At 43.5% G+C, this 27610-nt stretch overlaps 3 protein-coding genes and 1 pseudogene across 3 annotated transcripts; 1 reads left to right on the forward strand and 3 right to left on the reverse strand.

Annotated features, from left to right (window-relative positions):
• Window positions 1–967: 967 nt before the first annotated feature.
• Window positions 968–1912, reverse strand: LOC141997461 (olfactory receptor OR9H1-like). Its single transcript, XM_074969842.1, has one exon. The coding sequence runs from the start codon at window positions 1910–1912 to the stop codon at window positions 968–970; it is 945 nt and encodes a 314-aa protein (XP_074825943.1).
• Window positions 1913–9920: 8008 nt separating this feature from the next.
• On the reverse strand, window positions 9921–10865 carry LOC141997462 (olfactory receptor OR9H1-like). The gene has a single exon (XM_074969843.1). The coding sequence runs from the start codon at window positions 10863–10865 to the stop codon at window positions 9921–9923; it is 945 nt and encodes a 314-aa protein (XP_074825944.1).
• Window positions 10866–18583: 7718 nt separating this feature from the next.
• On the forward strand, window positions 18584–19531 carry LOC141997463 (olfactory receptor OR9H1-like; annotated as a pseudogene).
• A 5612-nt stretch (window positions 19532–25143) lies between these two features.
• Window positions 25144–26076, reverse strand: LOC141997464 (olfactory receptor 9S13-like). Its single transcript, XM_074969845.1, has one exon. It carries the CDS (start codon window positions 26074–26076, stop codon window positions 25144–25146), a length of 933 nt encoding a protein of 310 aa, XP_074825946.1.
• Between the last annotated feature and the right edge of the window lie 1534 nt (window positions 26077–27610).

The following is a 27610-nucleotide window of genomic DNA, read 5'->3' on the forward strand; positions in this document are numbered from 1 at the left end:
AACAGTAGTTCACACTTGTACTATGCCTCCTGTGTCTGAAATACCCACGTATGTAGCTGTGAAAATAACCGCCTTTTCTAGTCACTAGCTGAATTGAAAATCTGAAAGAAAGTATTTTAGATGATGATGATGATTCAGTGAACCAAACAAGTTGAAAAAAATTATTTTGGGTTGAATAAAAAGTTTAGCCAGATTCCCCAAACACAATATTTTCCTTTTCTCATTTTGGAGTTTTTAACCATTCTTAAGAAAATAAAATTGCAATAAAATTCTAAATGAAAAAGTATTTTTTAATCAAACAATTAAAATCTTTCTTTTTTAAATGTTGAAAGGAAACGTTTTGATTTAAAAACAAATCTGTTTTTTTTTCTTTCCAACTGACAAAAATTTGGAAAACTCAACTCAAATTTGCCAACGGTTTTGGTCAACCTAAATCTGAATTTTTCATCCATAAAACATTTTGTCACTGACAGCAACACTGAGTGCTTCGGAAAATCGTAATTTACCTCCTTTGGTCAATTAGTCAGGGGGCCAGCCAGTAAACTGTGATATAACCACACACACACACACACATTAAGACAAGGTATTATTCTTGAGTTCCAGTGTTTGGATCATCATTAATAGAGCAGTTGTGAGATTCCAACACCAATCTCAAACACTCCCCAAGGTTCAGAGATGTTTGAATCCATATTTCCAGATCAGATGCATTACTAAGTTACATGAATAGATAACAATGTGAAAAAATGTAACATAGATACACAGAGGGTTGTTTGATTTATTTTTAAATCACTCTTATAATGGCATACTCCAGTGCTGGGAGTGGCATACAAATTTAGAGTGAGAGACGATTACAAATGGGAACTGCTAGTTTAGATAGATAGATTAGATAGATAGAAATTACGACTGTTACTGTACTGGTTTTACCATAACCCAAAGGATTATTTATTTCAATGTTCATAGAGAAGGTTCATTTTAGAAATACTGAGCTGATGGTTCTTCCCAAAGCTTCTTTCACATCCTTGTTCCTCAGGCTGTAGATGAGGGGATTCAACATAGGGATGATCAGGGTATAAAACACAGACACCACTTTGCTCTGAGCTGGAGATGCTAGCGAACTGGGCTGAGTATACATGAAGGTAAGAGTCCCATAAAATAAACTCACGGACATCATGTGGGAGGTGCAGGTGGAGAAGGCTCTGCGTCTGCCCTCAGCAGAGCGAATCCTGAGGATGGCGGAGATGATGTAGGCATAGGAGATGAAAATGACCATGGAAGTGCTCACAATGATGAGGCTGGATAAAGTGAACAGCACCAGTTCATTGATGTCTGTGTTGGTGCATGAGAGGCCTAGCAGGGGTGGAACGTCACAGAAGAAGTGATCTATCTCATTGGACCCACAGAAATACAGTGTAAAGGTGAAGACTGTTTGCACCATGGAGTTTACACCGCCGCAAACATAGGAACCCACCAGCAGCTGAACGCAAACCTGCTTGGACATGGCGATGGGATACAGGAGTGGGTTGCAGATGGCGGTGTATCGATCATATGCCATGGCTGCCAGGATGAATGTCTCAGTAGTGACAAAGACAGCGACTAAGAAGAATTGGGTGGCACATCCGTTGAAGGAAATGGTTTTGCTGCCTGCTAGGAAGCTCGCCATGGCTTTGGGGGCGATGGTGGAGGAGTAGCAAAGGTCTAAGAGTGACAGGTTCATGAGGAAGAAGTACATTGGGGTGTGCAGGCGAGAGTGGGCTTTAATAAGGAAGACCATGATGGTGTTCCCCAGCACAGTTGTCATGTAAATTGCCAGAAACACCACAAAGGGGCCCACCTTGAGCCCCAGACCACTTCCAAACCCCAGCAGGATGAATTCCGTCAGTGCTGTGTGGTTTCTCTCTTTCACTGTCTCCATTTTCTTGGGAAAAGGAATGAGATAAGCATTAAAAATAGAAGCAAAGGGCTAGGGCTAAGGAGAATACCACAGGTTACAGGCCCCATTTGTAGCTCTCTCCCATTGAAAATGAAGGCAAGTCTCCCCTTGGTTTTCATAAAAGTGGACTGAACCCTTAGAAATGTCATTAAATTTCTTCTTAATAAATCTCCAGAAGTTCTGTTAGAAGTTTTGACTTTTCTACCATAGAGCACCAATTTATTAATTTTCCCATATAACAGTTATTTACAAGAGGGAAATTTGCCCCTAGAAGACAGGATTCTGATACTCTTATTATGATATTACACACTGAGATCCATGGGACTCCCTTTGGAGTGAAGACACACTCGACACGAGGTGTGTGGTGAAATGTGGCCCTCAATCCACACAATCCTTTATTTTAAGGCTAGAAGACAGCAAGATGAGCATTTAGTATGCAGCAAACCCAATAGTTTGTGACTGAAGTAGAGCATAACTCTGTCTCTCTCAAAGTTAGGAAATGCCAGGATTAAAGTTGCCCGTGCAACTTTCATTCACCTCCCTGTACATATACCTTATGATTAGACTTGGACAGGTTGGATTTTTAGAGGTACTTGACAGCAAACACACACATTGATGAAAAAACATTTCCATCAGTAACCATTGAAATTTACAGACAGGCAGTCAAAAAAACGCTACTTGAGAACCTACTGGAGTTTGATATAAGGATATTTATTTTGTACACGTTGACATGTGAGGGTCACAATTTGTGTTTTATTGGTTATAAAGCTTTAACTTTTTATATCTCAATGTGTACAGTCATTAAATAATTAGCATCTAACCCCCTTTGTTTGACCCCCTCGCATAATTTCCCATAACTGTGAAAATTTCAATTGATAAAAATTGAAAAAAGGCTTAAAATAAACATTGATTTTTTGTTGAAATATTATTAAAACATTGATTTATTCCAAGGCTAATTATGATAGAGTCTTTAATTACCTGATTACATATTATTGTTTCCACAGGACCCCTGCCTCCTCCAGTGCACAGGATGGATGGGGCTCACCTACTGAACAGCTATTCAATATATTTTTTGTGTCTTCGTTATTCAATGGATGACCCCAAGACTTACTTACTTCATGCTATTCAAACCCTGCTCTGGAGAAAGAATGATTAATTTCCCCAGGGGCTTTCCCATAGTGCCCATCACTATACTATCTGAGCTCTTCGCAAACAAGAGTGAATTTGTTTTCACAGCACTGGAGATGAGAGATTTTTAATCTGCCCCCAAACTTTCCCTTTCCCAGTCCTGGCTCTTCCTCAAGCCTGACTCCTTGTATCATTCTGTTTTCCACGCCGAGCTAGTCCAAGTCCCATCTCCTCAGGTTTCTCATACCAGTCACAGTCTCCTTCCACATCCAGTTTCACTCATCACTTTGTCTAAGTTCCTCTTTCCCACAAGCTCCCAGACCCAATCTTCCTCTCCAGGCTCCTCATCCAATCTTGCTATCTTCCCCCATCCCCATCTCAGTTCTTTCTCCTAGTCTCTTTGCCCAGCCAGTGCTGGTTCTGCCATTTCACACTAGAGCCTCATTGGATTTGTCTACCATGCCTCCTCACCTCTTCCACGCTTTTCTACTAGTTCTCAGCCCCTGCTCAGCCAGCCCCAGTATCCCCCCCACACCTTCTGATTTTAGTCTCCCCCTCACCTACTTGCTATCAACACTCGCTCCCCCCTCCTTCATGTTCCTTCCTGGCCTCCAGTCTCCTTCCCCCTGTAGTCTCCCTCCCAGCTCTCAGCACTAGTTTTATTGCCCAGTTAGCCCCAGTTTACCTCCCAGCTCCCAGTTTCCAGGTTGTGTCTCCCGTCCATGCCAGCTTCTAGTTTTTCTCCCATCACCTTAGTAAAAAACAAAAACAAAAAAAAACCCTTGACTTAATCTGGAGACCTTTCTTTCTTATTTTCACCCAGAGCCTAACACATTGTGACCCTGGTCCTTGATTCTGGTGCTACTGTAACAATTGTAATAGTAAAGACCAGTCATAATTTTTTTTCAGCACAATAGTGGACTTTCAATTAAATGAAAGTATTCACATAAAATGTCTGCTTTCCTCAAAACAATTTCATTTTTTATTGGAAAATCATTCTCCCTCCCTCAGTGTGTAATTAAGTTTTCAACTGAACATTTTCAGTTTTTCAGTGAAAACTGAAAACTTTCGGTAGGGGAAAAAAATTCAGAGCAGTTCTTATGATAACAAACACAAACAAAAATTAGGTTTAGTGACACTTCAGGTTGCATCAGGCACTCTCCACCAACCAAAATCTAAAAGCATTGAAACCAGAATTGAAAGAAAAGTTTTCTGTATTCCTTGCCACCATCATATTATAGGCAGCACTGTTGATAATTCACTATGAAATTCCATAAGGCTTTCAGATTGATCTCCAACAGAAGCCTGAAATCAATACATACCACAGTCTCATTCGACTTGCAAAACCTTAATAGCAACCTCATGCTCTCTTCTGTCAATGGATCAGCATGTCTGCCTGTCACACAGCTTAAGCTCTTGCCATATTCACCTGCTTTAATGTTCCTAAGAGCTGGAATTTGAAAATGTCACTCCAGACCAAAGGGCCAAGACAATTGCAGCTGTTAGGGTTCTATCAACGGCCAGAAAAGTCACTTTTACCCCCGGCAATATCTCCTCCTCACTGATCTCTCAACAATGAGCACTAACTTCACTGATGAGTCTTTCTGCTTTGTTCCAGAACCCGCTGGGACATGGTCCCTAGGTGATTCAAACGGTTCAAAACTTCAAGCAAGATATTTGTTTTAATGTTGCTTTGTTTTGGGATTGCAGTAATTTCCCAGATTGAAATATTGGGCTCACATGAACTGAGTGTGTTTTTAGTCTTCTTTCTATAAAGACACTGGCTACCCTCCTCAAAAGAACACACTCAGTGAAGCCAACTGTGTGACTAGTTCCACAATGCTTACTCTCATTGAGTAGCGCTTACTGATGCAACTAGTTCCACTGAGTAAGGGGTGTGGAATTGGACCAATCTGAATAACAATTCTTTCTTTCTTCTTCTTTTTTTTTTAATTTCAGAATTTCCCATGGAATGGGAATTTGAGTTCTAAGCCAGCTCTACTACAGACAAAACTAATTCAACAGAGAGCATTCATATCTGGTCAATTGTGCAGGTGCACTGTGTCCACACAGCATCAGGTTTTATCAGGAAAAGATGTGTGCACTCTGGGTAGGAATTCCAGTGTCCCTTATTGGCACCTCCTAGCATGTTACCTTGTTGAACATTTTCACAGTGCATTGTGCCTCTCCCTTATACCTCTAGGAATCTAGGGTGAAATGGGAATCTAGGGTGGGAATCTAGGGTGAAATGTTGACAATTCCCTCCATTCCATCCAATAGCCTGCGGCTCTTATGTATGAATTGTCCACTGCAAAGATGCATGCAGTGCGAGAAACACAGCACTCTTCTCCATTGTATGTACAAAACAAACAATTATGTTTTATTTGCAAGGCCCTTGTGCTTAGGTAGAATCACCTGAGGATGAGTGAACAGACAGTCATGAGGATACACCTGTACAGCTTCCCAAGACCAGGTGCACATGCAAGAGAGGTGGTTTGGGGCCCATCCAATGAGCATCAAGTGCAGGGACTGGGTTGTGATGCAAACCTGGGATGACCAGCAATGGCTCCAGGACTTTCAGATGCAAAAAGCCACATGCCTGGAGTTGAGGGTCAAGCTCATTCAAACCCTGAAGTGCACAGACATTGAGATAAGCACTGTCCAGACCTTGGAGAACGGAATGCATGTTGCCATGTGAAATCGTGCAACCTCATATTTCTACAAGTCAGTGGGGAATCAATTTGATGCCGGAAAATCAGTTTTGGGGTATGTCAAGGTTCCTTCCCCACTCTGAACTCTAGGGTGCAGATGTGGGGACCTGCATGAAAACCTCCTAAACTTACTTTTACCAGCTTAGGTTAAAACTTCGCCAAGGAACAAACTATTTTACCCTTTGCCCTTGGACTTTCGCTGCCACCACCAAACGTCTAACTGGTATTATTATTATTATTATTAGGAAAGAGTCCATTTGGAAATGTCTTTCCCCCCAAAAAAATCCTCCCAAGCGTTACCACCCCCTTTCTGGGGAAGGTTTGATAAAAATCCTCACCAATTTGCATAGGTGACCACAGACTCAAACCCTTGGATCTTAAGAACAATGAAAAAGCATTCAGTTTCTTAAAAGAAGAATTTTAATAGAAGAAAAAGTAAAAAGAATCACCTCTGTAAAATCAGGATGGTAAATACCTTACAGGGTAATCAGATTCAAAATATAAAGAGAATCCCTCTAGGCAAAACCTTAAGTTACAAAAAGACACAAAAACAGGAATATCCATTCCCTCCAGCACAGCTTATTCTCTCAGCCATTTAAAGAAATCAGAATCTAATGCATACCTAGCTAGATTACTTACTACGTTCTAAGACTCCATTCTTGTTCTGTCCCCGGCAAAAGCATCACACAGAGAGACCCTTTGTTTTTCCCTCCCCCCAGCTTTTGAAAGTATCTTGTCTCCTCATTGGTCATTTTGGTCAGGTGCCAGCGAGGTTATCCTAGCTTCTTAACCCTTTACAGGTGAAAGGGTTTTTCCTCTGGCCAGGAGGGATTTTAAAGGTGTTTACCATTCCCCTTATATTTATGACAGGGTCCATCATCGTGCAGATATGCAAGGTGAGAAATAATGTCTTGCTGTTCTGAGTAGAAAACCTGGGCAATGTGCAGGGAATAATAGATGAATTCAATGACTTCCCTAATCTTGCTGAGTCCTTATTGGGTGCCCCTTTCCCCAGCTAGACTTTGAGTACATAAACCACAAGAGTTACTGTTCCATAGTACAGAGGCCTTGGTGAACCCTAGTGGGTGATTTACTGAACTGAATGTTGGCTGGTTGGGAAAAGTCCATAGTCCTCAAAGCTTTAGAAATGCAGGGCTTTTTGACAGACTGAAAGCTAGGGTGTTCTCCCCAGACTGTCCAACTGACTTTAACAGGGTTTCTGTGCCAGCTCTGCCTCTCTCTTGGTGACTCGGCCCACCCTTTCCTTCTCTGGAAGTCGTACATCAACAACCTAGAGAAAATCAAGGAGAGGTTTAGCGATCACCAGGGCAGGTTCAGGATGCCTAGGGAGTGGACTTTGAAAGGCAGGTGAAAGTGTCTCATGGAAAGGATCAATCTCTGTGGAGGAAAACATTCCAGCAGCCTCTGATGCATGCTGTGCAGTGCATAATATTGGTGAAATCAATGGTGAGACCCAGCTACTAGGCTGGATGAGTGAGGTGGACAGACTAGAGCTGTAAAAGTGTTTCTTGTCATAGGCCTACAGTTGCAGTAGCATTCCCGTTCTGTTCAATGGCAAGAGAAGAGATGGTAGAAGTTGATAAAGTACAGTTCGGAGCTGAAGAGAAATGGTCAAATGAAAAAAGTCCCATTCAATTATGTCACATGAAGGCAGACAACTCAATATTGACCCATTTTATAAGTGCTTGTACACAAATACTAAAAGTCGAAATACTAAGATGGGTGAGCTTGAGGAGCTGGTATTAAAGGAGGATTGTCATAAATATAAAGGGAAGGGTAACTACCTTTCTGTATACAGTGCTATAAAATTCCTCCTGGCCAGAGGCAACATCCTATTACCTGTGAAGGGTTAAGAAGCTCAGCTAACCTGGCTGGCACCTGACCCAAAGGACCAATAAGGGGACAAGATACTTTGAAATCTTGGGGGAAGGAAGGCTTTTGTTTTGTGCTCTTTGTTTACATGTTTGTTCTCTCTTGGATCTGAGAGAGGCCAGACAGAAATCCATCTTCTCCAACCCATCCTAATCCAAGTTTCCAATACTGCAACCAGTATAGGTGAGCCAGGCAAGGCGGATTAGTTTATCTTTTGTTTTATGTGAATTTTCCCTGTGTTACGAGGGAGGTTTATTCCTGTTTTCTGTAACTTTAAGGTTTTGCCCGGAGGGGTATCCTCTGTGTTTTGAATCTGATTACCCTGTAAAGTATTTTCCATCCTGATTTTACAGAGATGATTTTTACCTTTCTTTTTTTTAATAAAATCCTTCTTTTAAGAAGCTGACTGATTTTCCCATTGTTCCAAGATCCAGGGGTTTAGGTCTTTGATGATTTTGTAACCAATTGGTTAGGATATTATTCTCAAGCCTTCCCCAGGAAAGGGGATGTGTAGGGCTTGGGGGGATATTTTGGGGGAAGATGTCTCCAAGTGGGCTCTTTCCCTGTTCTTTGTTTAAAACACTTGGTGGTGGCAGCATACTGTTCAACGACAAAGCAAAGTTTGTACCTTGCAGAAGTTTTAAACCTAAGCTGGTAAGAATAAGCTTAGGGGGTCTTTCATGCGGGTCCCCACATCTGTACCGTAGAGTTCAGAGTGGGGAAGGAACCCTGGCAAGGATATTGACTTAATAAGCATAACAGAAACATGGTGGAATGATGATAATTAAGGCTAAGATTTAATCACGGGTATTTTTAATAAAAGTCATGGACAGGTCACAGGCAAGAAACAAAACAGCCTCGGCTCGGCTGGGGAAGCCCCAGGGTGACAGGCATTCCTCCAGCCGCCCCAGGACAACTGCTGGGCATTGCTGAGCTGTGGCTGTTCCCGCCGCCCGCAGGACTGCTACTCAGGCAGTCCCTGGTGCCCTCTGCATCAATCACTGCTTGGGCAGGGGCCAGGGGCCAGCTGCCCGGAGATGCCAGAACAATGGCTGGTGCGGCTGGCTGCGGGACCGTCCGAGCGGCTAGCTGCACAGGTGCTCCGACAGAGCCAGGCTGTCGCCCGTTCAACTGTTATCATGTCTCTTCTTCTGCAGGTGTAATGGCTACTGACTTCAGTGAGAGGAAATGCTGTTCAGAACCACTGAGGGTGAGAACAGTAGTTCACACTTGTACTATGCCTCCTGTGTCTGAAATACCCATGTATGTAGTGAAAATAACCAACTTTCCTAATCTCTGGCTGAATTGAAAACTTGAAGAAAAAAAAAGAATGTGTTTTGGGTTGACACAAAATTATTTTTTAGATGATGATGTTGATGATGAGGGGACTTTTTCTGTAATAGTAACTTTCACTTGGCCATCCAAACAATACACACACCACAAGCTGGTAAAGGAGAGAGAGACCAGTATTAATGTAACAAGTCCTGGTATTTCAGCACCAAGGCTGGGATTTTCAAAGAGACCAATGGTATTTTATCACCCATCTCCCATTGAATGACAATGGGAACTGGGCACCAGTAGCACATACCCCTGTCATTTGAACTGAAAATAAAAGGGGGCTGTTTAGAAGTGCTCATTGTTGGCTTAACAGTGTCACCCCCCCCACCCCCACCCATTGAAACCAGAGATAAAAGTGCCATTGACTGCAACACTGAGTGCTTCTGAAAATCCTACCAGAAAAGTAGGAGCCAGCCAGTAAAGTGTGACATAAACACACACACACGTGCGCACACACACACACACACACACACATTAAGCCAAGGGACTATTTTTTGAGTTCCAGTGAGTGGATCAACATTGATAGACCAGTGGTGAAATTCCGACACAGATCTCAAACACTCCCCAAGGTTCAGGGGCATTTTAATCCATATTTCCAGAACAGATGCATTTCTAAGGTACATGAATAGATAACAATGTGGAAAAGTGTAACATAGATACACAGAGGGTTGATTGATTTATTTTTTAAATCACTCTTGTAATGGCATACTCCAGTGTTGAGACTGGCGTACAAATTTAGAAAGAGACAAGAACAAATGGAAACTGCTAGTTTAGAAAGATATATAGATAAATTGATAGATAGAGGTGGTGTATGGGGATAGATAGATAGATAGATAGATAGATAGATAGATTATGACTATTACGGTACTAGTCTTTCCATAACCCAAAGGATTATTTATTTCAATATTCATAGAGAAGGTTCATTTTAGAAACACTGAGCTGATGGTTCTTCCCAAAGCTTCTTTCACATCCTTGTTCCTCAGGCTGTAGATGAGGGGATTCAACATAGGGATGACCAAGGTATAAAATACAGACACCACTTTGCTCTGAGCTGGAGATGCTAGCGAACTGGGCTGGGTGTACATGAAGGTAACAGTGCCGTAAAATAAACTCACGGACATCATGTGGGAGGTGCAGGTGGAGAAGGCTCTGCATCTGCCCTCAGCAGAGCGAATCCTGAGGATGGCGGAGATGATGTAGGCATAGGAGACGAAAATGACAATGGAAGTGCTCACAATGATGAGGCTGGATAAAGTGAACAGCACCAGTTCATTGATGTCTGTGTTGGTGCATGAGAGGCCTAGCAGGGGTGGAACGTCACAGAAGAAGTGATCTATCTCATTGGACCCACAGAAACACAGTGTAAAGGTGAAGACTGTTTGCACCATGGAGTTTACACCGCCGCAAACATAGGAACCCACCAGCAGCTGAACGCAAACCTGCTTGGACATGGCGATGGGATACAGGAGTGGGTTGCAGATGGCGGTGTATCGATCATATGCCATGGCTGCCAGGATGAATGCCTCAGTAGTGACAAAGACAGCGACTAAGAAGAATTGGGTGGCACATCCGTTGAAGGAAATGGTTTTGCTGCCTGCTAGGAAGCTCGCCATGGCTTTGGGGGCGATGGTGGAGGAGTAGCAAAGGTCTAAGAGCGACAGGTTCATGAGGAAGAAGTACATTGGGGTGTGCAGGCGAGAGTGGGCTTTAATAAGGAAGACCATGATGGTGTTCCCCAGCACAGTTGTCATGTAAATTGCCAGAAACACCACAAAGGGGCCCACCTTGAGCCCCAGACCACTTCCAAACCCCAGCAGGATGAATTCCGTCAGTGCTGTGTGGTTTCTCTCTTTCACTGTCTCCATTTTCTTGGGAAAAGGAATGAGATAAGCATTAAAAATAGAAGCAAAGGGCTAGGGCTAAGGAGAATACCACAGGTTACAGGCCCCATTTGTAGCTCTCTCCCATTGAAAATGAAGGCAAGTCTCCCCTTGGTTTTCATAAAAGTGGACTGAACCCTTAGAAATGTCATTAAATTTCTTCTTAATAAATCTCCAGAAGTTCTGTTAGAAGTTTTGACTTTTCTACCATAGAGCACCAATTTATTAATTTTCCCATATAACAGTTATTTACAAGAGGGAAATTTGCCCCTAGAAGACAGGATTCTGATACTCTTATTATGATATTACACACTGAGATCCATGGGACTCCCTTTGGAGTGAAGACACACTCGACACGAGGTGTGTGGTGAAATGTGGCCCTCAATCCACACAATCCTTTATTTTAAGGCTAGAAGACAGCAAGATGAGCATTTAGTATGCAGCAAACCCAATAGTTTGTGACTGAAGTAGAGCATAACTCTGTCTCTCTCAAAGTTAGGAAATGCCAGGATTAAAGTTGCCCGTGCAACTTTCATTCACCTCCCTGTACATATACCTTATGATTAGACTTGGACAGGTTGGATTTTTAGAGGTACTTGACAGCAAACACACACATTGATGAAAAAACATTTCCATCAATAACCACTGAAATTTACAGACAGGAAAAGTCAGAAAAACACTGCTTGAGAACCTACTAGAGTTTGATTTAAGGATTTTTTTTTTATACTTTGACATGTGACACTCACAATTTGTGCTGTAGCAGTTATAAAGCTTTAACTTTTTATATCTGAATGTTTACTGTCATTAAATAATTAGTGTTTAACTCTCTTTCTTTGAGCCCCTATAATTTCCCATAACTGTGAAAATTTAAATAGATAAAAATTGAAAAAAAGGCTTATAAATAAACGATATTAGCCAATGAAATTATATTAAAAAAATTGAATTTTCTGCCAAGCCTAATTATGATAGAGTCTTTAATAACCTGATCACATATTATTATGTCTGTAGTACTTCTCCTTCATCCAGTGCACAGGATGGATGGGGCTCACTTACTGGACCATTATTCAATATTTTGTTTTGTCTTAATTGTTCAGTGAGTGGCCACAAGACTTACTTACTGCACACTATTCAAACCCTGCTCTGGAGAGAGAATTATTAATTCCTCCATGGGCTTTCCTGCAGTGCCCATCACTATAGTGTCTGAGTGCTTCACAAACATCAGTGAATTTGTTTTCACAGCACTGGAGATGAGGGATTTTTATTCTATACCCAACCTTTCCTTTTCCCAGTCCGGGCTCTTCCCCAAGCCTGGCTCCTTGTTTCATCCTATTCTCCTCATCGAGCCAGTTTAAGTCCCCTCTCCTTTTTTTCTTATTTTCACACAGAGCCTAGCACAATGTGACCCTGATCCTTGATTCTGGTGTTATTGTAACAATTGTAATAATTAAGGCCAGTCATATTTTTTTATTAGCAGAATAGTGGACTTTCAATTAAATGAAAATATTCACAAAAAATGTCTGCTTTCCTCAAAACAATTCCATTTTTCATTGGAAAATCATTCTCCCTCCCCCAGTTTGCAATTAAGTTTTCAACTGAATATTTTCAGTTCTTCAATAAAAATGAAAACTTTCGGTAGGGAAAAAAGGTTCAGAGCAGTTCTTATAATAACAAATACAATCAAAAATTAGGTTTAGTGACACTTCAGGTTGCGTCAGGACACTCCCCACCAACCAGAACCTAAAAGCATTGAAATCAGAATTGAAAGAAAAGTCTTCTGTATTCCTTGCCACCATCACATTACAGACAACACTGTTGATAATTCATTATGACATTCCATAAGGCTTTCAGATTGATCTCCAACACAAGACTGAAATCAATACATACCCCATCTTCATTCAACTTGCAGAACTTTAATAGTGCCCTCATGCTCTCTTCTCTCAATGAATCAGCATGGGTGCGTAACATACAGCTCAAGTACTTACAAAGTTCATCTGCTTTAATGTTCCTAAGAGCTGGAATTTGAAAATGTTGCCCCAGACTCAAGGGCCAAGACTATTGCGGCTGTTAGCGTTCTATTAACAGCTAGAAAAGTCACTTTTACCCACGGCAATATATCCTCCTCACTGATCTCTCAACAATGAGCACTAACTTCATTGATGAGTCTTTCTGCTTCGTTCCAGGACCTGCTGGGACATGGTCCCTGGGTGCTTCAAATGGTTCAAAACTTCAAGCAAGCTACTTGTTTTAATGTTGCTTTGTTTTGGGATTACAGTGATTTCCCAGACTGAAATATTGGGCTCATATGAACTGAGTGTGTTTTTAGTCTTCTTTCCATAAAGACGCTGGTTACTCTCCGCAAATGAACATGCCTGGTGAAGCCAACTGTGTGACTAGTTCCACAACCCTTACTCTCATTGAGTAGAGCTTACTGATGCAACTAGTTCTGCTGAGTAAGGGGTGTGGAATTGGCCCCCATGTGAGTAACAGTTCCTTTTTTCTTTTTTCCTTAAAAAAAAAAGAATTTCTTACAGAATGGGAATTTGAGTTCTAAACCAGCTCTACCATGGACAAAACTAATTCAACAGACTGCATTCATATTTGATCAATTGTGCTGGTGCCTTGTGTCCACACAGCATTAGGGTATATCAGGAAAAGATGTGTTGTACTTTGGATAGGAACCCAAGTGTCTCCCATGCCACCTTTTAGCATGTTACCTTGTGGGAGATTTTCGCAGTGCATTGTGGAATACCCTTATGTCTCTCAGAGACTTGAGGGAATCCAGGGGGAAATGTTGATAATTCCCTCTGTGCCATCCAATAGCCTGCTGCTCTCATGCCTCGTGAATGAATTGTCCACTGCAAAGATGCATGTAGTACAGAGAAACACAGCACTCTTCCCCATTTTAAGCATACATATAGCATACGATTCTGTTTTATTTGCAATGCCCCAGTGCTAGGATAGAGTCAACAGAGGATGAGTGAACTGATAGTCCTGCAGATACACCCTTACAACTTCCCAAGACCAGGTGCACCCAGCAGAGAGGTGGTTTGGGGTCCATTCAATGAGCACCGAGTGGAGGGACTGAATTATGATGCAAACCTGGGATGACCAGCAGTGGCTCCAGGACTTTCAGATGCAGAAGGCCACATTCCTGGAGTTAAGGGCCAAGCTCATTCAAACCCTGTAGTGCACAGACATCGAGATGAGCACTGTCCAGACCTTGGAGAAAGGAATGCATGTTGCCATGTGAAATCGTGCAACCTCATATTTCCATCAGTCAGTGGGGAATCAATTTGATCCTGGAAAATCAGTTTGTGGGTACATCATCATGCAGGTATGCAAGGTGAGAAATAATGTCTTGCTGTTCTGGGTAGAAAACCTGGGCAATGTGCAGGAAATAATAGACGAATTCAATGAATTCCCTAACAATGCTGAGTCTTTATTGGGAGACCCTTTCCCCAGCTAGACTTTGAGTACATAAACCACAAGAGTTACTGTTCCATAGTACAGAGGCCTTGGTGAACCCTAGTGGGTGATTTACTGAAATGAATGTTGGCTGGTTGGGAAAAGTCCACAGTCCTCAAAGCTTTAGAAATGCAGGGCTTTTTGACAGACTGAAAGCTAGGGCGTTCTCCCCAGACTGTCCAACTGACTTTAACAGGGTTTCTGTGCCAGCTCTGCCTCTCTCTTGGTGACTCGGCCCACCCTTTCCTTCTCTGGAAGTCGTACATCAACAACCTAGAGAAAATCAAGGAGAGGTTTAGTAATCACCAGGGCAGGTTCAGGATGCCTAGGGAGTGGACTTTGAAAGGCAGGTGAAAGTGTCTCATGAAAAGGATCAATCTCTGTGGAGGAAAACATTCCAGCAGCCTCTGATGCATGCTGTGCAGTGCATAATATTGGCGAGACCAATGGTGAGACCCAACTACTGGGCTGGATGAGTGAGGAGCACAGACTAGAGCTGTAAAAATGTTTCTTGTCTTAGGCCTACAGTTGCAGTAGCATTCCCGTTCTGTTCAATGGCAAGAGAAGAGATGGTAGAAGTTGATAAAGTACAGTTCGGAGCTGAAGAGAAATGGTCAAATGAAAAAAGTCCCATTCAGTTACATCACATGAAGACAGACAACTCTGTATTGATCAATTTTTAAGTGTTTGTACACAAATGCCTGAAGTTGAAATACTAAGATGGGTGAGCTTGAGGGGCTGGTTTTAAAGGAGGACATTGCCATAATAAGCATCACAGAAACTTGGTGGAATGATGATAATCAATGGGACATGGTAATACCAGGCACAGAATATACAGGATTGACAGAATAGGTCATGCTGTTGGGGGAGAGGAACTATTGTGAAAGAAGGCATAGACTGAAATATAGCTGGGAGCAGACAACAAAGAGGATGGATCACTCAATAATTGCTCTGTTGTGTTAATTTCCTCTGAAGATCTGGCACTGGCCATTGTCTGAAGGCAGGACATTGGGCTACAGGGACCATTGGTCTGACCCAGTATGGCCATTTCTGTATTCTTATAGAAATGCAAATCACACTTTGAAAGAAATTTGCCAAACAAGACAATCCTACACATAATCTTCTCTGGACAATTAAAGCTGGACAAAAAAGGTGTCCCCCTCACCACCAAGAAAATGGTGAATGTTCATTGAAAACCTGAAAGCGAAATTTTTCAGCTAAGACTACTGAAAAGCAAAATGTATTTTTTAAAAAATCTTCAAATTTTCCATGAAAAATATTTTTTTTAATTGCTCCCGATTTTTAGTGAATATGAGATCATGCTCAAGGGAGACAAGGAAGACAAGTGGTCAAACCCAACACCCAATTCTCAGAGTTAAATTCATCCATTCCGGGAATAGAAAAAACATAGTCCAATTCATCTAATTGGACAAACACCCTGAGAGAATGTCTTAGGATAAGGCCGCAGACTGTGTGTCTGAGTTTCCTCTCATGAGTATAAACCACTCTCCAACCCTCCTGATTTTGCTACATATGTCTGAATCTAACCTTGTTGATTGAAAAGCCCAGTGACTCTGGGGGGGATGCTTAGTTCTGATTTGTCCTGGGGTTCCTGGGTGGAGACATGGGAGGGAGGGGAAAGCAAAGACCATGGATTTTAAGAAGTCTTGTTAGCGATGAGTCACCGCCCTATGCTACTACACCTTTGTCTGCAGAAGCCACGGGACTGGATGAAAGAGCACTTCTCCCTCCCCAGCAGCCAGCCACCAATGGGACTGACAGAACCCAGAGACATCAGCAACAGCTAAGAGTTCCCACAGCCTAGCGGATTATCACTCAGGAGACAAGCCAGCTAATGAAAGAAGCAGCAGCCCTGAAACCAACACCGTTGATGGCAAATAACATTCAGAAACACTATAAGAGTCAAGAAGTTAGAAAGACCTTCTTACGTGGCAAACCTTTCTTTCACTTAGTTCTTAATTCTCTGCCAGTTGGATTAAATATTGGAGTAATTTGCCATGAGGTGTGGTGGATTCTCTGGCAATTTTTTAAAATCAAGATCAGATGTTTTTCTAAAAGATGTGCTCTAGGAATTATTTGGGGGCAGTCATTTGACTTGTGTTCTACAGGAGATCAGGCTAGATGGTTACAGTGGTCCCTTCTGCCCTTGGAATCTGGGAATCTATTAAATTAAATAACCCTCTGCTGTAACAAAACCACCGAGATTCACAGATTTCAAGGCCAGAATGGACCATTTGATCTTCTAACCTGACCTCCTGTATAATGCCAGCCAGAGAATTTCACCCTGTTAACCCTGGTCTGTGCCCAAAAACTTGTGTTTTATTAAAGCATTTTCGAGAAAGGCACTCTGTCTTTATTTAGACAGATGCCACCATTCCCCTTGGCGCTTCGTCCCAATGGTTAAGCACTCTCTCACTGTCAAAAGTGTGTGGCTGATTTTTAACTTGAATTTTTCTGGTTTCTCTTTGAGACACTGGCTCTTGTTATGCTTTTCTCTGCAAAAATATAGATGCCTTTAATATCCAGAATATTCTCTCTGGGCTTATACTCTGTTATCAAGTCACCCCACCACACACACACACACACACACACGCGCGCGATCTTCTTTTTGGTAAGATAACCAGATTGTGTTCTCTACGTCTGGCGCACACAGACATTTCTTCCAGCTCTGAAATGTTTTTTGTCATTCTTTTTTGCCATGTCTCCAACTTTTCAACATGAATTGAGGGTAACTGTGGGGGTCACGAACTCTTAGTGTGATGTCGCCAAAAAGGCTAATGACCTCTGCTACCAGGGGTTTATAGACATGATCAAATCATCTCTTAACTTTCTCTCGAATAAACTAAATACACTGGTCTCCCTTATTATTTCACAGTGAAACCTGAAATCAATCTTTTATCTCTTCTCTGCACCATTTTCATTTTTTAAAAAATATCCTTTTTGAAGTATGCACCAGATGCAGATATTAGAGGTCTCTCCAGTGCCATATACAGAGGTAATTAACTTCCCTATTCAGAGCTAGCCATTGAATACAACCTCCTATTTACTGTGTTCACAACAGCAAATTCATTAATCACTCTGAGGTCTTTGAGGAGAGACGTTGGACTGGGGAGCTTGGAGCTGAAATGGAGGAAAGACAGAATTCAAGGATAAAATCGAAAGATTTTGCCTCTCATAAGACCCTCCAGGACTTGGCAGAGACTGAGAATTGCTAACTCAGTCGCTTCAATGGGATTTGGCCACCAGTGGAAGTCACAGCTTCGATAATGTAGTCTGATGCAGAATTAACTCTTAAGTGGAACCAGAGAACTGCAGTAATTTCTCCATCATCACAGAATTACCCGAATATCATTAGGTGTTGTCCGGGATTCCAGTGACCAAACCCCAGCTACCTTTCCTCTGATGGAACAGATTCTTATCTGTGGTGACAATCTGTAAATGCGCTTACAATTTTAAGCATAATACAGTTGAAAAGAAAAAATCCACTGTTATCAGTAAGACTGGGAATAAGGTGTTCCATGATGTAAGTAAGGAATCCAGTACTAAATGTGTATATGTAACTACTGTCAAAATAGCTTTTAGCTTAAAGAAAATACCTACTCCTAAATTTCTTACTAAGACTTTACTCCATTCTTATTCAGGCAAAAGTCCCTTTAATTTGACCTGGATTAAGACAGACAATATTCTATCTAAAGGTAAAAGCTCTCAAATGGAACCCCTGCAATCTTCCAGGAAAAGAAATTATGAAGAAATAATTCATATATATTCATCCATAGACCGATAAAATTCATATTTAAGGCACCAATTCTTCCACCCTTTTTATAAATCAGTGGGATTACTCATGGAAGGAGAGATTCTATCATTCATGCCTTGTATTACAACCATACAGAAAAGTTGATTAAAAATTGGTTAGAATCTCAAAAAGATTCACCTCCCAAAATAAATACATAAATAAACTCCAATTTTATTATGAATGGGTTGAACTTGGATTACTAGGTCTTGATCTTCTTACAGTGAAGCCAAAGGCTGTTTTGCCATCAAGTTCATCTCTCAAGGCTGGGATTGCCACAGAACTGCAGTGAATTAAGGAGTCAGCTGACTAATTCTGAAAATCACTCCAAAGGTACTTTTCTATCCCTCCCCATGGGATTTGAGCACTTCCAAAACATTCATGAATGTATCTTCTCAACATCCTCTGGGATAGGGAATTTCAGGTGATGGAGACAGCGAGAGAGGACAACTGCACAGCATTGACAGAATTCATCCTGCTAGGGTTTGGAAGTGGTCCAGCACCTCACGTAGTCCCCTTTGTGGTGTTTCTGGTGATTTACATTACCATCGTGCTTGGGAATGCCGGCATGATCCTCCTCATTAGAGCCAACTCTCTCCTGCACACGCCCATGTACTTCTTCCTCATGAACCTGTCAGTCTTAGACCTCTGCTTCACCTCCACCATCGCCCCCATAGCCATGGTGAGCTTCCCAGCAGGGAGAAAAGCCATTTCCTACAATGGATGTGCCACCCAATTCTTCTTCTTTTCTGTCTTCCTCACTGTTGAAGGGTTCCTGCTGGCAGCCATGGCGCATGATGGGTACACTGCCATCTGCAACCCACTCTTGTACCCTGTAACCATGTCCAAGTGGGTTTGTGTTCAGCTGGTGGCGGGGTCATATTTTGGTAGCTGTGTGAACTCCAAGGTGCAGATTGGCTTCACCTTTACACTGCACTATTGTGGACTGAATGAGATTGATCATTTCTTTTGTGACGGTCCTCCCCTGATTAGTCTCGCCACCAGTGATACGTATGTCAATAACCTGGTGATGTTTACCTTATGTGGCCTTGTCATAGGGAGAACCTCCCTGTTTGTGCTCATCTCCTATGCTTATATCATCTCCACCATCCTCAGGATTCGCTCTGCTGAGGGCAGACACAAACCTTTCTCCACCTACACCTCTCATATAATAGCGGTGAGTTTATTTTATGGGTCCAGAGCTTTCATGTATGCACAGCCCACCTAGTTAACTTCTCTGTACCCAAGGAAAGCGGTGTCTGTGTTTTACACCTTTGTCATCCCCATGATGAATCCCCTCATCTACAGTCTAAGGAACAAAGAGGTGAAAGAAGCTTGGGGCAGAACTATGGGGAAGAAATCTTTGAAAAGTTGAACCTTACTTATGAACATAGAGACCAAATCTGCCTGTGCAGGGCTTTTGTGAACTTCTGAAATGTGAACAAAAAAACAACAAGAAGAAATACAAATTTCTGACAAAATATGTAATTGTTTTTCTTTGTTATTTTTCTCCAGCTATAAACTAATGAATATTTGGGATCAGTGTATGAATGGTGGGGACGACGACACGGGAGAGTAGGGGACTACCTCAAAATATCTATCTAGCCATCTAAGCTGTGGAACTCATTACCACTGGATATTATGTAATCAAATAAATTTGGAGAATTCTAAAATGGCTTCATTGTTTATAGGGACCTCCTGCTTTGGGGTATGAACCAACTGTTACTCTCTCATTTAGGAAGAATTTTTCTCCATGATTCAGATTATAATACTGTTGTCTTTGAAACAGCTGACACTGGGCACTACTGGAGATAGGATGATGATGCATGGCAATTCTTCTGCTCCTATAACATTCCAGATCATTGACTATACAACATATTTGTGACAATAAAGTATTTCCATATTTATTTGTATATTTCCGTATATTGATAATAGGAATTACTTCGGTCCAAATCATTGGGTAATATAAATTTGGTTTAGCCAATATGACTTCAGTGGAGCTACATGGATTTAAGCCTGCTCAGAATCTGGCTCTTGAAGTATCTCTGATGTCATGGTGAGGTAGCTGTTGGAAAATGGTGAAAAATGTGACATCTGTATCAGGTAATGGAAACAGATAGAGTCTATGTTAGACTGGTTCATCTATGTGCAATACTCCTGTGTTGTGTCTGTAACACACCTCAATAAAGTCAGTGGTTTTGATTCAAATCTCATTCCTATCGATGTAAATCAGGAGTATTCACTCATCCTGGTATAGATCACTAGTAGCTGCGTTTATACCAGTGGGCTTGGTTCCACTATCACACACCCTGGTGTAAATCATTAGTAACTCCATTGCAGCCAGTGGCGCTCATTCTCTTCTCACTCTCCCAAGTGTAAGTCTAGAGAAAATCTGCTGGTGCCAAGGGGACGGATTTTCCTTTCATCTGCTCATTGTAAAACCAGAGTAACTCCACTGATATCAATGTAGTTGCATTGTTATAAAACTTGCATAAATGAAGGAAAGGTCAAGACCATTCTCTCCACATTTAAAGTTTCATTAACTTAGTAAAAGAATCACATCAAAACCCGCTTCCTGTTTCTTTTGGAGGTGAAATGGACACAACAATGGCCCAATTCTGCAGGCTTTTTAGAGGATAAAATCTCTTTGAACTCAGATGAGATTTAGGTGGACTATAGGTCGCTGTATCAGACTCACTCTGATCATTTACCATGGAAATCCCAGGATCTTAATAACTGAATATCAGTCTCCTGTAAATATGGTGAATGAGTCTCAGAATGTACCAATTTTAAAACATAAAAATAAAATTATAAAGGGACATACATTCTGTCTGTTTCCAGTGTGTAAATGACAGCCTCTCTACATTGCTGTGTGGAAAAGCTGAAACTTTCTTTCTTTCTTTCTTTCTCACCACTCCTACAAAATATTTCAAGCCCTAAAGTGGAACTCCTACTCTTATACAGAAACACATGGGGACAGATTTTAAAGTTATTTTAAATTCTAGTGCGAGTTAGGCACTTGAATATATTGAAAATCTGGCCCTTACTCATTTGAGTAGTCTTCTTGAGCCAGATTTATTTTGACACCTAGTGGGATTCTCAACAGTACCTTGGCACCTAACACCCATTGTAATCATTCAGTGTTAGGTGCCTATGGAATAGATGCACAAAGGGACTTTGGCATCCAACTGCCAATTTAGGGACCTAAATCCCACCCGCTGGGATTCACAAAATCCCTGCTCAGCTGCTACCAAACCCAGCAGGGCTGGATGAACCTTTTGTGGGCCCAGTGCCAAACTTTTTTGTGGTTCCCCATGGGAGCAATGGAGCATGGCCTGGGGAGGTCAGTCCCCAGAGTGTGGGGCCAGCCAGGAGCAATGAGTCATGGCATGACAGGGGAAGCCCAGCTCTGCCCAGCCCAGGGCGAGGGCACTATTTACAAACCAGCAGTTGCCAGACACACAGTGGCCCACCCGGCCTTGTGCTGCCAGCATGCCCCTTCCCCTTGGGGAGTGGGCCCATGCCACGCCACAAAGCCCCCCCACCCAACATCCTCCTGACTCCCTATGTCCAGAGCCCCCCCAGATCCACTGTGCTCAGCACCCACCCCAAACCTCTCCACAAATGCACAGCGCCCTGCACAACACCATCCCTGCCCAGCACCCCCCTGCCCAAAACATCACCACAACTGCCCAGCACCCCACACAGAACCCCCAGTTCCCAGTGCCCCAACATACACATCTTCCCTACCCCCTCACAGCCCAGCACTGCCCCCACAAGAAACCCACTCCCCCATGCCCTGCCTCCCGGCCGCACTCACTGGCCCTGCTGGGAGGCAACTGGGTCTGCCAGGCTGAGCCAGCAGTGCAGCCAGGGCTGATCCCGGGGCAGGGAATCGCTCCGGTACCTCGGGAGTGGTGTGATGAGCCAGGCCAGGGCCTCCCCGGCTGGGCTCCCTCAAGATGCACTTCCACTGCAGGGGCCCAGCCAAGCTCCCTGCACTGTCCCCTTCCCCCACCCCTGGGCTGATACAGGCCAGGCTGCACCAGTCCCAGGCGGTTCAGCTCCGGGGAGACAGGCAGGGCCCCACAGGTGGTGGGAAGCAGAGACTGCCCAGAGTGGGAGGTGCACTGGGGTGCGGCCAGGGGGCAGAGAGGAGCAGGGGTAGGGCTGAGGAGGCAGCAGGGGTCAGGCCAAGAGGAGTGAGTGGGCGGGGGGAGCCAGTGGGGTCTCAGGGCGCAGTGCAAGCGGAGCAGGCCGGGGCCCCTTCTGAGCATGGGCCTGGCTCCGTGGAGCCACTGAAGGCATTGTAAACCCAGGACTGGAATCCAGTAGCTACCTAAACTAACTTGGCACCTAAGTTTTTGCAGTAAAAGCTCCCTGGGCGCCTAAGTTTCTGCTTTTAGGCATGACACAGGCACTGGCCTTTTCTTTCCCCCAGTGGGTGCTCCACTGCTGCTCTGCCCGAGGCCCTGCTCCGCTTCTTCCCCCCAAGGCCCTGCCTTCACTCTGACTCTTCCTGCCCCCACTCTGCCCTCTCCCTCGAGACTCCCCACCCGCGCCCTGTGAGCCTGCTGCTCATGACTCTCTGCCTCCCCCGAGCGCCTCCCGCCAGCCACTCACTGCTCCTCTGGACACCCCAGGGCCTGCTGAACCCCTGATCAGAGGCCAGCCCTGGGGCCCAGAAGCACTGTGGCCGGTGGGTGCAGAGCACTCCCTATTTTTTTCCATGGGTGCTTGAGCCCTGGTGCACCCACGGAGTCGGCACCCATGTGGCAAATGCACTACTGCTTCCCTCTAGACGTCTGGACACTTAAGCCTCAGAGTGATGCACAGACCAAGGGAATTCGGGCCTAACTCGCCTGAAGGTCCCCACGTGGTAAATGTGCTCAGAGGGGGAGAAGTGATTTGAACAGGGATCTGCCACCTCTCAGGTGAGTGCCCTTGCCCCTGGGTTATGGGATACTCAGATATGGGGCTCCCTCAATCCCGGATTTAGGCAGTGAACTCCCTGAGCATCAGCATCTCCCATTGGCTGGTTTAGCAGGGACCCACCTAGCATGCTGACTTTTGTCAGTGCCATTCTAAGGCACCTAGCTCTCCCTGCTCCTTGCACAGGGAGCCTGGGCACCTAACTCAGGCTTTGTGAATCCCAGTAATTTTCTAGGCACTTAAAACTGAGCTGTGATGAGACTGAGCTGTGCAAAGCCTAAATTCCTTTGTGAATGTGGCCCATGGTGCCATTGAAAATCCCTCCGCATGCTGCATACCCATTTTCGTCAGCACGACTGTGAAAGTCAGTAACTGCTAAACAATGACACTAAGATATTGTTCAGGGGTATGATGTTAAGGGGATAACAATTGGTCTTTTACTTTATGGAGGGGGATTACAAGCATGTGACTTTACATTTGCTAATCAGTTTGCTGACTGGGCACAATCATGGTGCCACTGAAATCAATGGGAGTTCTACCGCTGATTCCAATGGGAAGAAGAAGAGAACGTATTGCTGACCAAATGTTGACACTGGCTATTGTCCTCACATGTGCCAACTCCATGCTCTACTCTCTGAGCCAAGAGATACTGGGACAGATTCTGATCTCATGGCCTGATCCAAAGGCCGTTGAAATCAATGGGAGTCCTTCCATTGACTTCAAAGGACATGGGATCAGGCCCTCACTCTCACACAACCAGTGGAAACCAGCAGAGGTCCACTGAAGTCAGTGACTCAGTGTAGGTGTGATGATCTACACTAGCTTCATATCTGGCCCACTGATGGCAAAGGGGATGATTTACACCAGCTAGGTATCTGGCTTCATTGACTACAGTGGAGCTACAACTATTTCACACCAACTGGGGTTTCAGTGAGTTGAGCTCAATGGATCTTTTCCAACTGACACCAGCTGGGGTATCTGGGGTTTTGACTGAAGTCAATGGAATGACTATCAGCTTCACATGGAGCTGAACTGGGCCTCTTAATGAGAGACATTTTGTGGATCTTTTCCCGTAAGCATCATAATCTATTCTGTCCCATTTGATTTGATACAATTCTGTTTAGGTGCTTACCAAAGTCCCTCCAGGTGCCTATCTGCCTCTTTAGGTGCCAAAATACCTTTGATAATATGTCCCTAAGTGACTTGGGAGCCTAAGTCCCATAGTTTATTTCTCTGAGACTATTACATTAACATCCACTGAAAGGAGTACGTACAGTTTGACAATGTTCAGAGGAAAAGGTAAGCAACCATGCAAAGTAGAATCAAGAGGCTGGTTTTCTTCACATGGGGTGGCTGTCAGCTGTCCCTGCCAATGCATCTCCAGGGTTCAAAGTTATCGTATTAGCAATGACTATAGATTCCACTTACATTCAGGGTCCCATTTTACCAGATGCTGCACAATACATGGTCAGAAAAATTCTGTGCTCCCAAAAAAGTCAGCATGTAAACAGATAGAGCCAGAGAAAGGAAGTATCAATATCCACATTTTACAGATGAGGACCTGAGAAACAGTGGGATTAAGGTTGAGATTTTCAAAGCTGCCTAAGCACTTTGGACACTAAAATCCTATTAAAGTTAATGAGAGTTGGGTGCTCAAATCTATTAGCATCTCAGCGTAAGCAGCCTGCCCAAGTTCACATGGGGAGCTAGAAATAGATCCCAGATTTACCAAGTCACAGTCCAACATCTTTACCACAAAACCATCCACCCCCATTTTAGGGAGAGTTCCCCTTCCAAGGGATATAGACTTAGCCTCCGATTCATCACCCTTACATTTTGTCTGGGATTTTCAAAGGAGTCAAAGGGAGTTAGATATTCAGTGGGGTGCCTAATTTCCTTAGGCAATTGAAAGTCCCTGCCTTTCCCCATAATATTCACCAGCTGAGACCATTGTTCCATGGAAGAGCCTTGTTGGAATTCCGCTGTCTTTGGCACCTATTGTCATCCATCCCAAATACCTATCCACTCTTCAATAGCCTTGATACTTCAGGGAACTCAGTGGAAAAAGCCTTTCTTTTTTAGTTGTCTTCTCAGGGCCTCTTTCACCTCCTTGTTCCTCAGGCTGTAGATCAAAGGGTTCAGCATGGGGATGACAATGGTGTAGAACACAGAGACCACTTTACTTTGACCTGGGGAGGTTATGGCCCCAGGCTGGGCATACATAAAGAAGACTGTCCCAAAGAACAAGCTCACAGCCACCAGGTGGGAAGTGCAGGTGGAGAAGGCTCTGCGTCTTCCCTCGGCGGAGGGTATCCGCATGACAGTGGTAATGATGTAGCCATAGGAGATAAGGACGACCAGGCCAGTGCTCACTATGATGAACCCACACACGACCAGCATTGCCATTTCACTGGCAAAGGTGTCAGAGCAGGAGGCTTGCATCACTGCAGGGACGTCGCAGAAGAAGTGGTCAATTTTCCCCAGCCCGCAGAAGGACAAGGTGAATGTAAAGCCTGTCTGGATGCTGCAGTTGAGGCAGCCTGAGAGATAGGAGCCCGCCACCAGGAAAACACAAGCCCTCTTGGACATTGTGATTGGATAGTGCAGCGGGTTACAGATGGCGACGAAGCGGTCATAAGCCATCACGGCTAGAAAGAATGCCTCAGTGGTCCCAAAGAGAGAGAAGAAGAACATTTGGGTAGCACAGCTATTGTAGGAGATGGCTCTGTGCCCCGTTGAGAAGCACAGCAGGGCTTTAGGGGCAATGACGGAGGAGTAGCAGAGGTCCAGGAAGGACAGGTTCTTCAGGAAGAAGTACATGGGGGTGTGGAGCCTGGAGTCAGAGCTGATGATGGTGATCATGCTGAGATTCCCCAGCAGGGTGACAGTGTACAGAACCAAGAAGAGGACAGAGAGGAAGACTTGCAGTTTGGGATGGCCTCCGAACCCTACGAGGATGAACTCAGCCACCGTGGTGTGGTTTTCCATGGTTCTTTTTGTATATGGAGGAAAGAAGAGACAGTTGTTCCCTCAATGAGCTCCAATCACCACATTGGTATACATGTCATTGAACACATGCCGTGGAATGATCCATCACAACTCTGGACATGGGACAGAGAAGACAATACATAAGAATCACGCTTGCTTGCAACAGGTATCATTCTTCTTCATCATAAGCAAACATCAACATGTGTAGTTTATCATGTTGGAAATAGACTGATCCTGAAAGTTGAAAGAAGGTTGAGAATGAATGAGAGAACTTTAACAAGCCAGGAAAATCGTAATAAAAATGTAGACCTTGTAACAATGCTGGTTCTGGCGGGACCAAACTGAGAATGCCAATTCAGCACCAACTGCTTAAAGCAGGGCAGTTACAGCCCAAGGCTGGGTTTTTTCCACCTCTAAGGCAAACCAAAACAACCAAACAGAGCAGATTTTGGTCTCACCCCACTGGCTAACCACAAGTCACACAAGCAATTCCCTTAGATACTCCAGTTTCCCAATATCTCCATCAGTGCCACTCGTTATGGGGATGAATGGTTATGAAAACCAATACCCCAGTAAAAGAAAAAAGGTTCTCTTGATCCCAAAGGAAAAAGCCCCAGACCCAGGACAATATACAAAGCAGATCTTACCCACAAATTACTCTGTTGCCAATCCTTTAGAATCTAAAATCTAAAGGTTTATTCATAAAAGGAAAAGATATAGATGAGAGCAAGAATTGGTTAAATGGAATCAATTACCTACAGTCATGGCAAAGTTCTTGTTTCAGGCTTGCAGCAGTGATAGAATAAACTGCAGGTTCAAATCAAGTCTCTGGAGCACATCCACAGCTGGGAGGGGTCTTTCTGTCCTTGGTTCAAAGCTTCAGTGTGGCAAAGTTCCTCCAGAGGTATGAAGCAGGATTGACGATCAGATGGAGGAGCTGCAGCAGCTTTTTCTAAAAAGAGACTAACAAATTTATAAGAGCATAAGCTTTTGTGGGCTACAGCTCACTTCATTGGATGCATAGAATGGAACATATAGTAAGAATATGTATATATACATACAGATAAATTGGAAGTTACCATACAAACTGTGAGAGGCTAATTAGTTAAGATGAGCTATTATCAGGAGGAGGAAAAAAAAAACTTTTGTAGTGATAATCAAGATGGCCCATTTAGACAGGTGACAAGAAGGTGTGAGGATACTTAACTTAAGGAAATAGATTCAATATGTGCAATGACCCAGCTATGCCCAGTCTCTATGCAAACCCAAGTTAATGGTATCTAGTTTGCATATAAATTCAAGCTCAGCAGTTTCTCATTGGAGTCTGTTTTTTAAGCTTTTCTGTTGCAAAATTGCCACCCTTAAATCTTTTACTGAGTGACCAGAGTGGTTGAAGTGTTCTCCTACCAGTTTTTGAATTTTATGATTCCTGATGTCAGATTTGTGTCCATTTATTCGTTTGCGTAGAGATTGTCCGGTTTGGCCAATGTACATGGCAGAGGGGCATTGCTGGCACACGATGGCATATATCACA

The sequence above is a fragment of the Natator depressus genome, chromosome 13 (genome assembly GCF_965152275.1).
Source record: "Natator depressus isolate rNatDep1 chromosome 13, rNatDep2.hap1, whole genome shotgun sequence".
In the NCBI taxonomy this organism is placed as follows: Eukaryota; Metazoa; Chordata; order Testudines; family Cheloniidae; genus Natator; species Natator depressus.

Coding starts and splice junctions, on each gene's coding strand:
- LOC141997461 (XM_074969842.1), bottom strand. CDS start 1,912: ATGGAGACAGTGAAAGAGAGAAACCACACAGCACTGACGGAATTCATC.
- LOC141997462 (XM_074969843.1), bottom strand. CDS start 10,865: ATGGAGACAGTGAAAGAGAGAAACCACACAGCACTGACGGAATTCATC.
- LOC141997464 (XM_074969845.1), bottom strand. CDS start 26,076: ATGGAAAACCACACCACGGTGGCTGAGTTCATCCTCGTAGGGTTCGGA.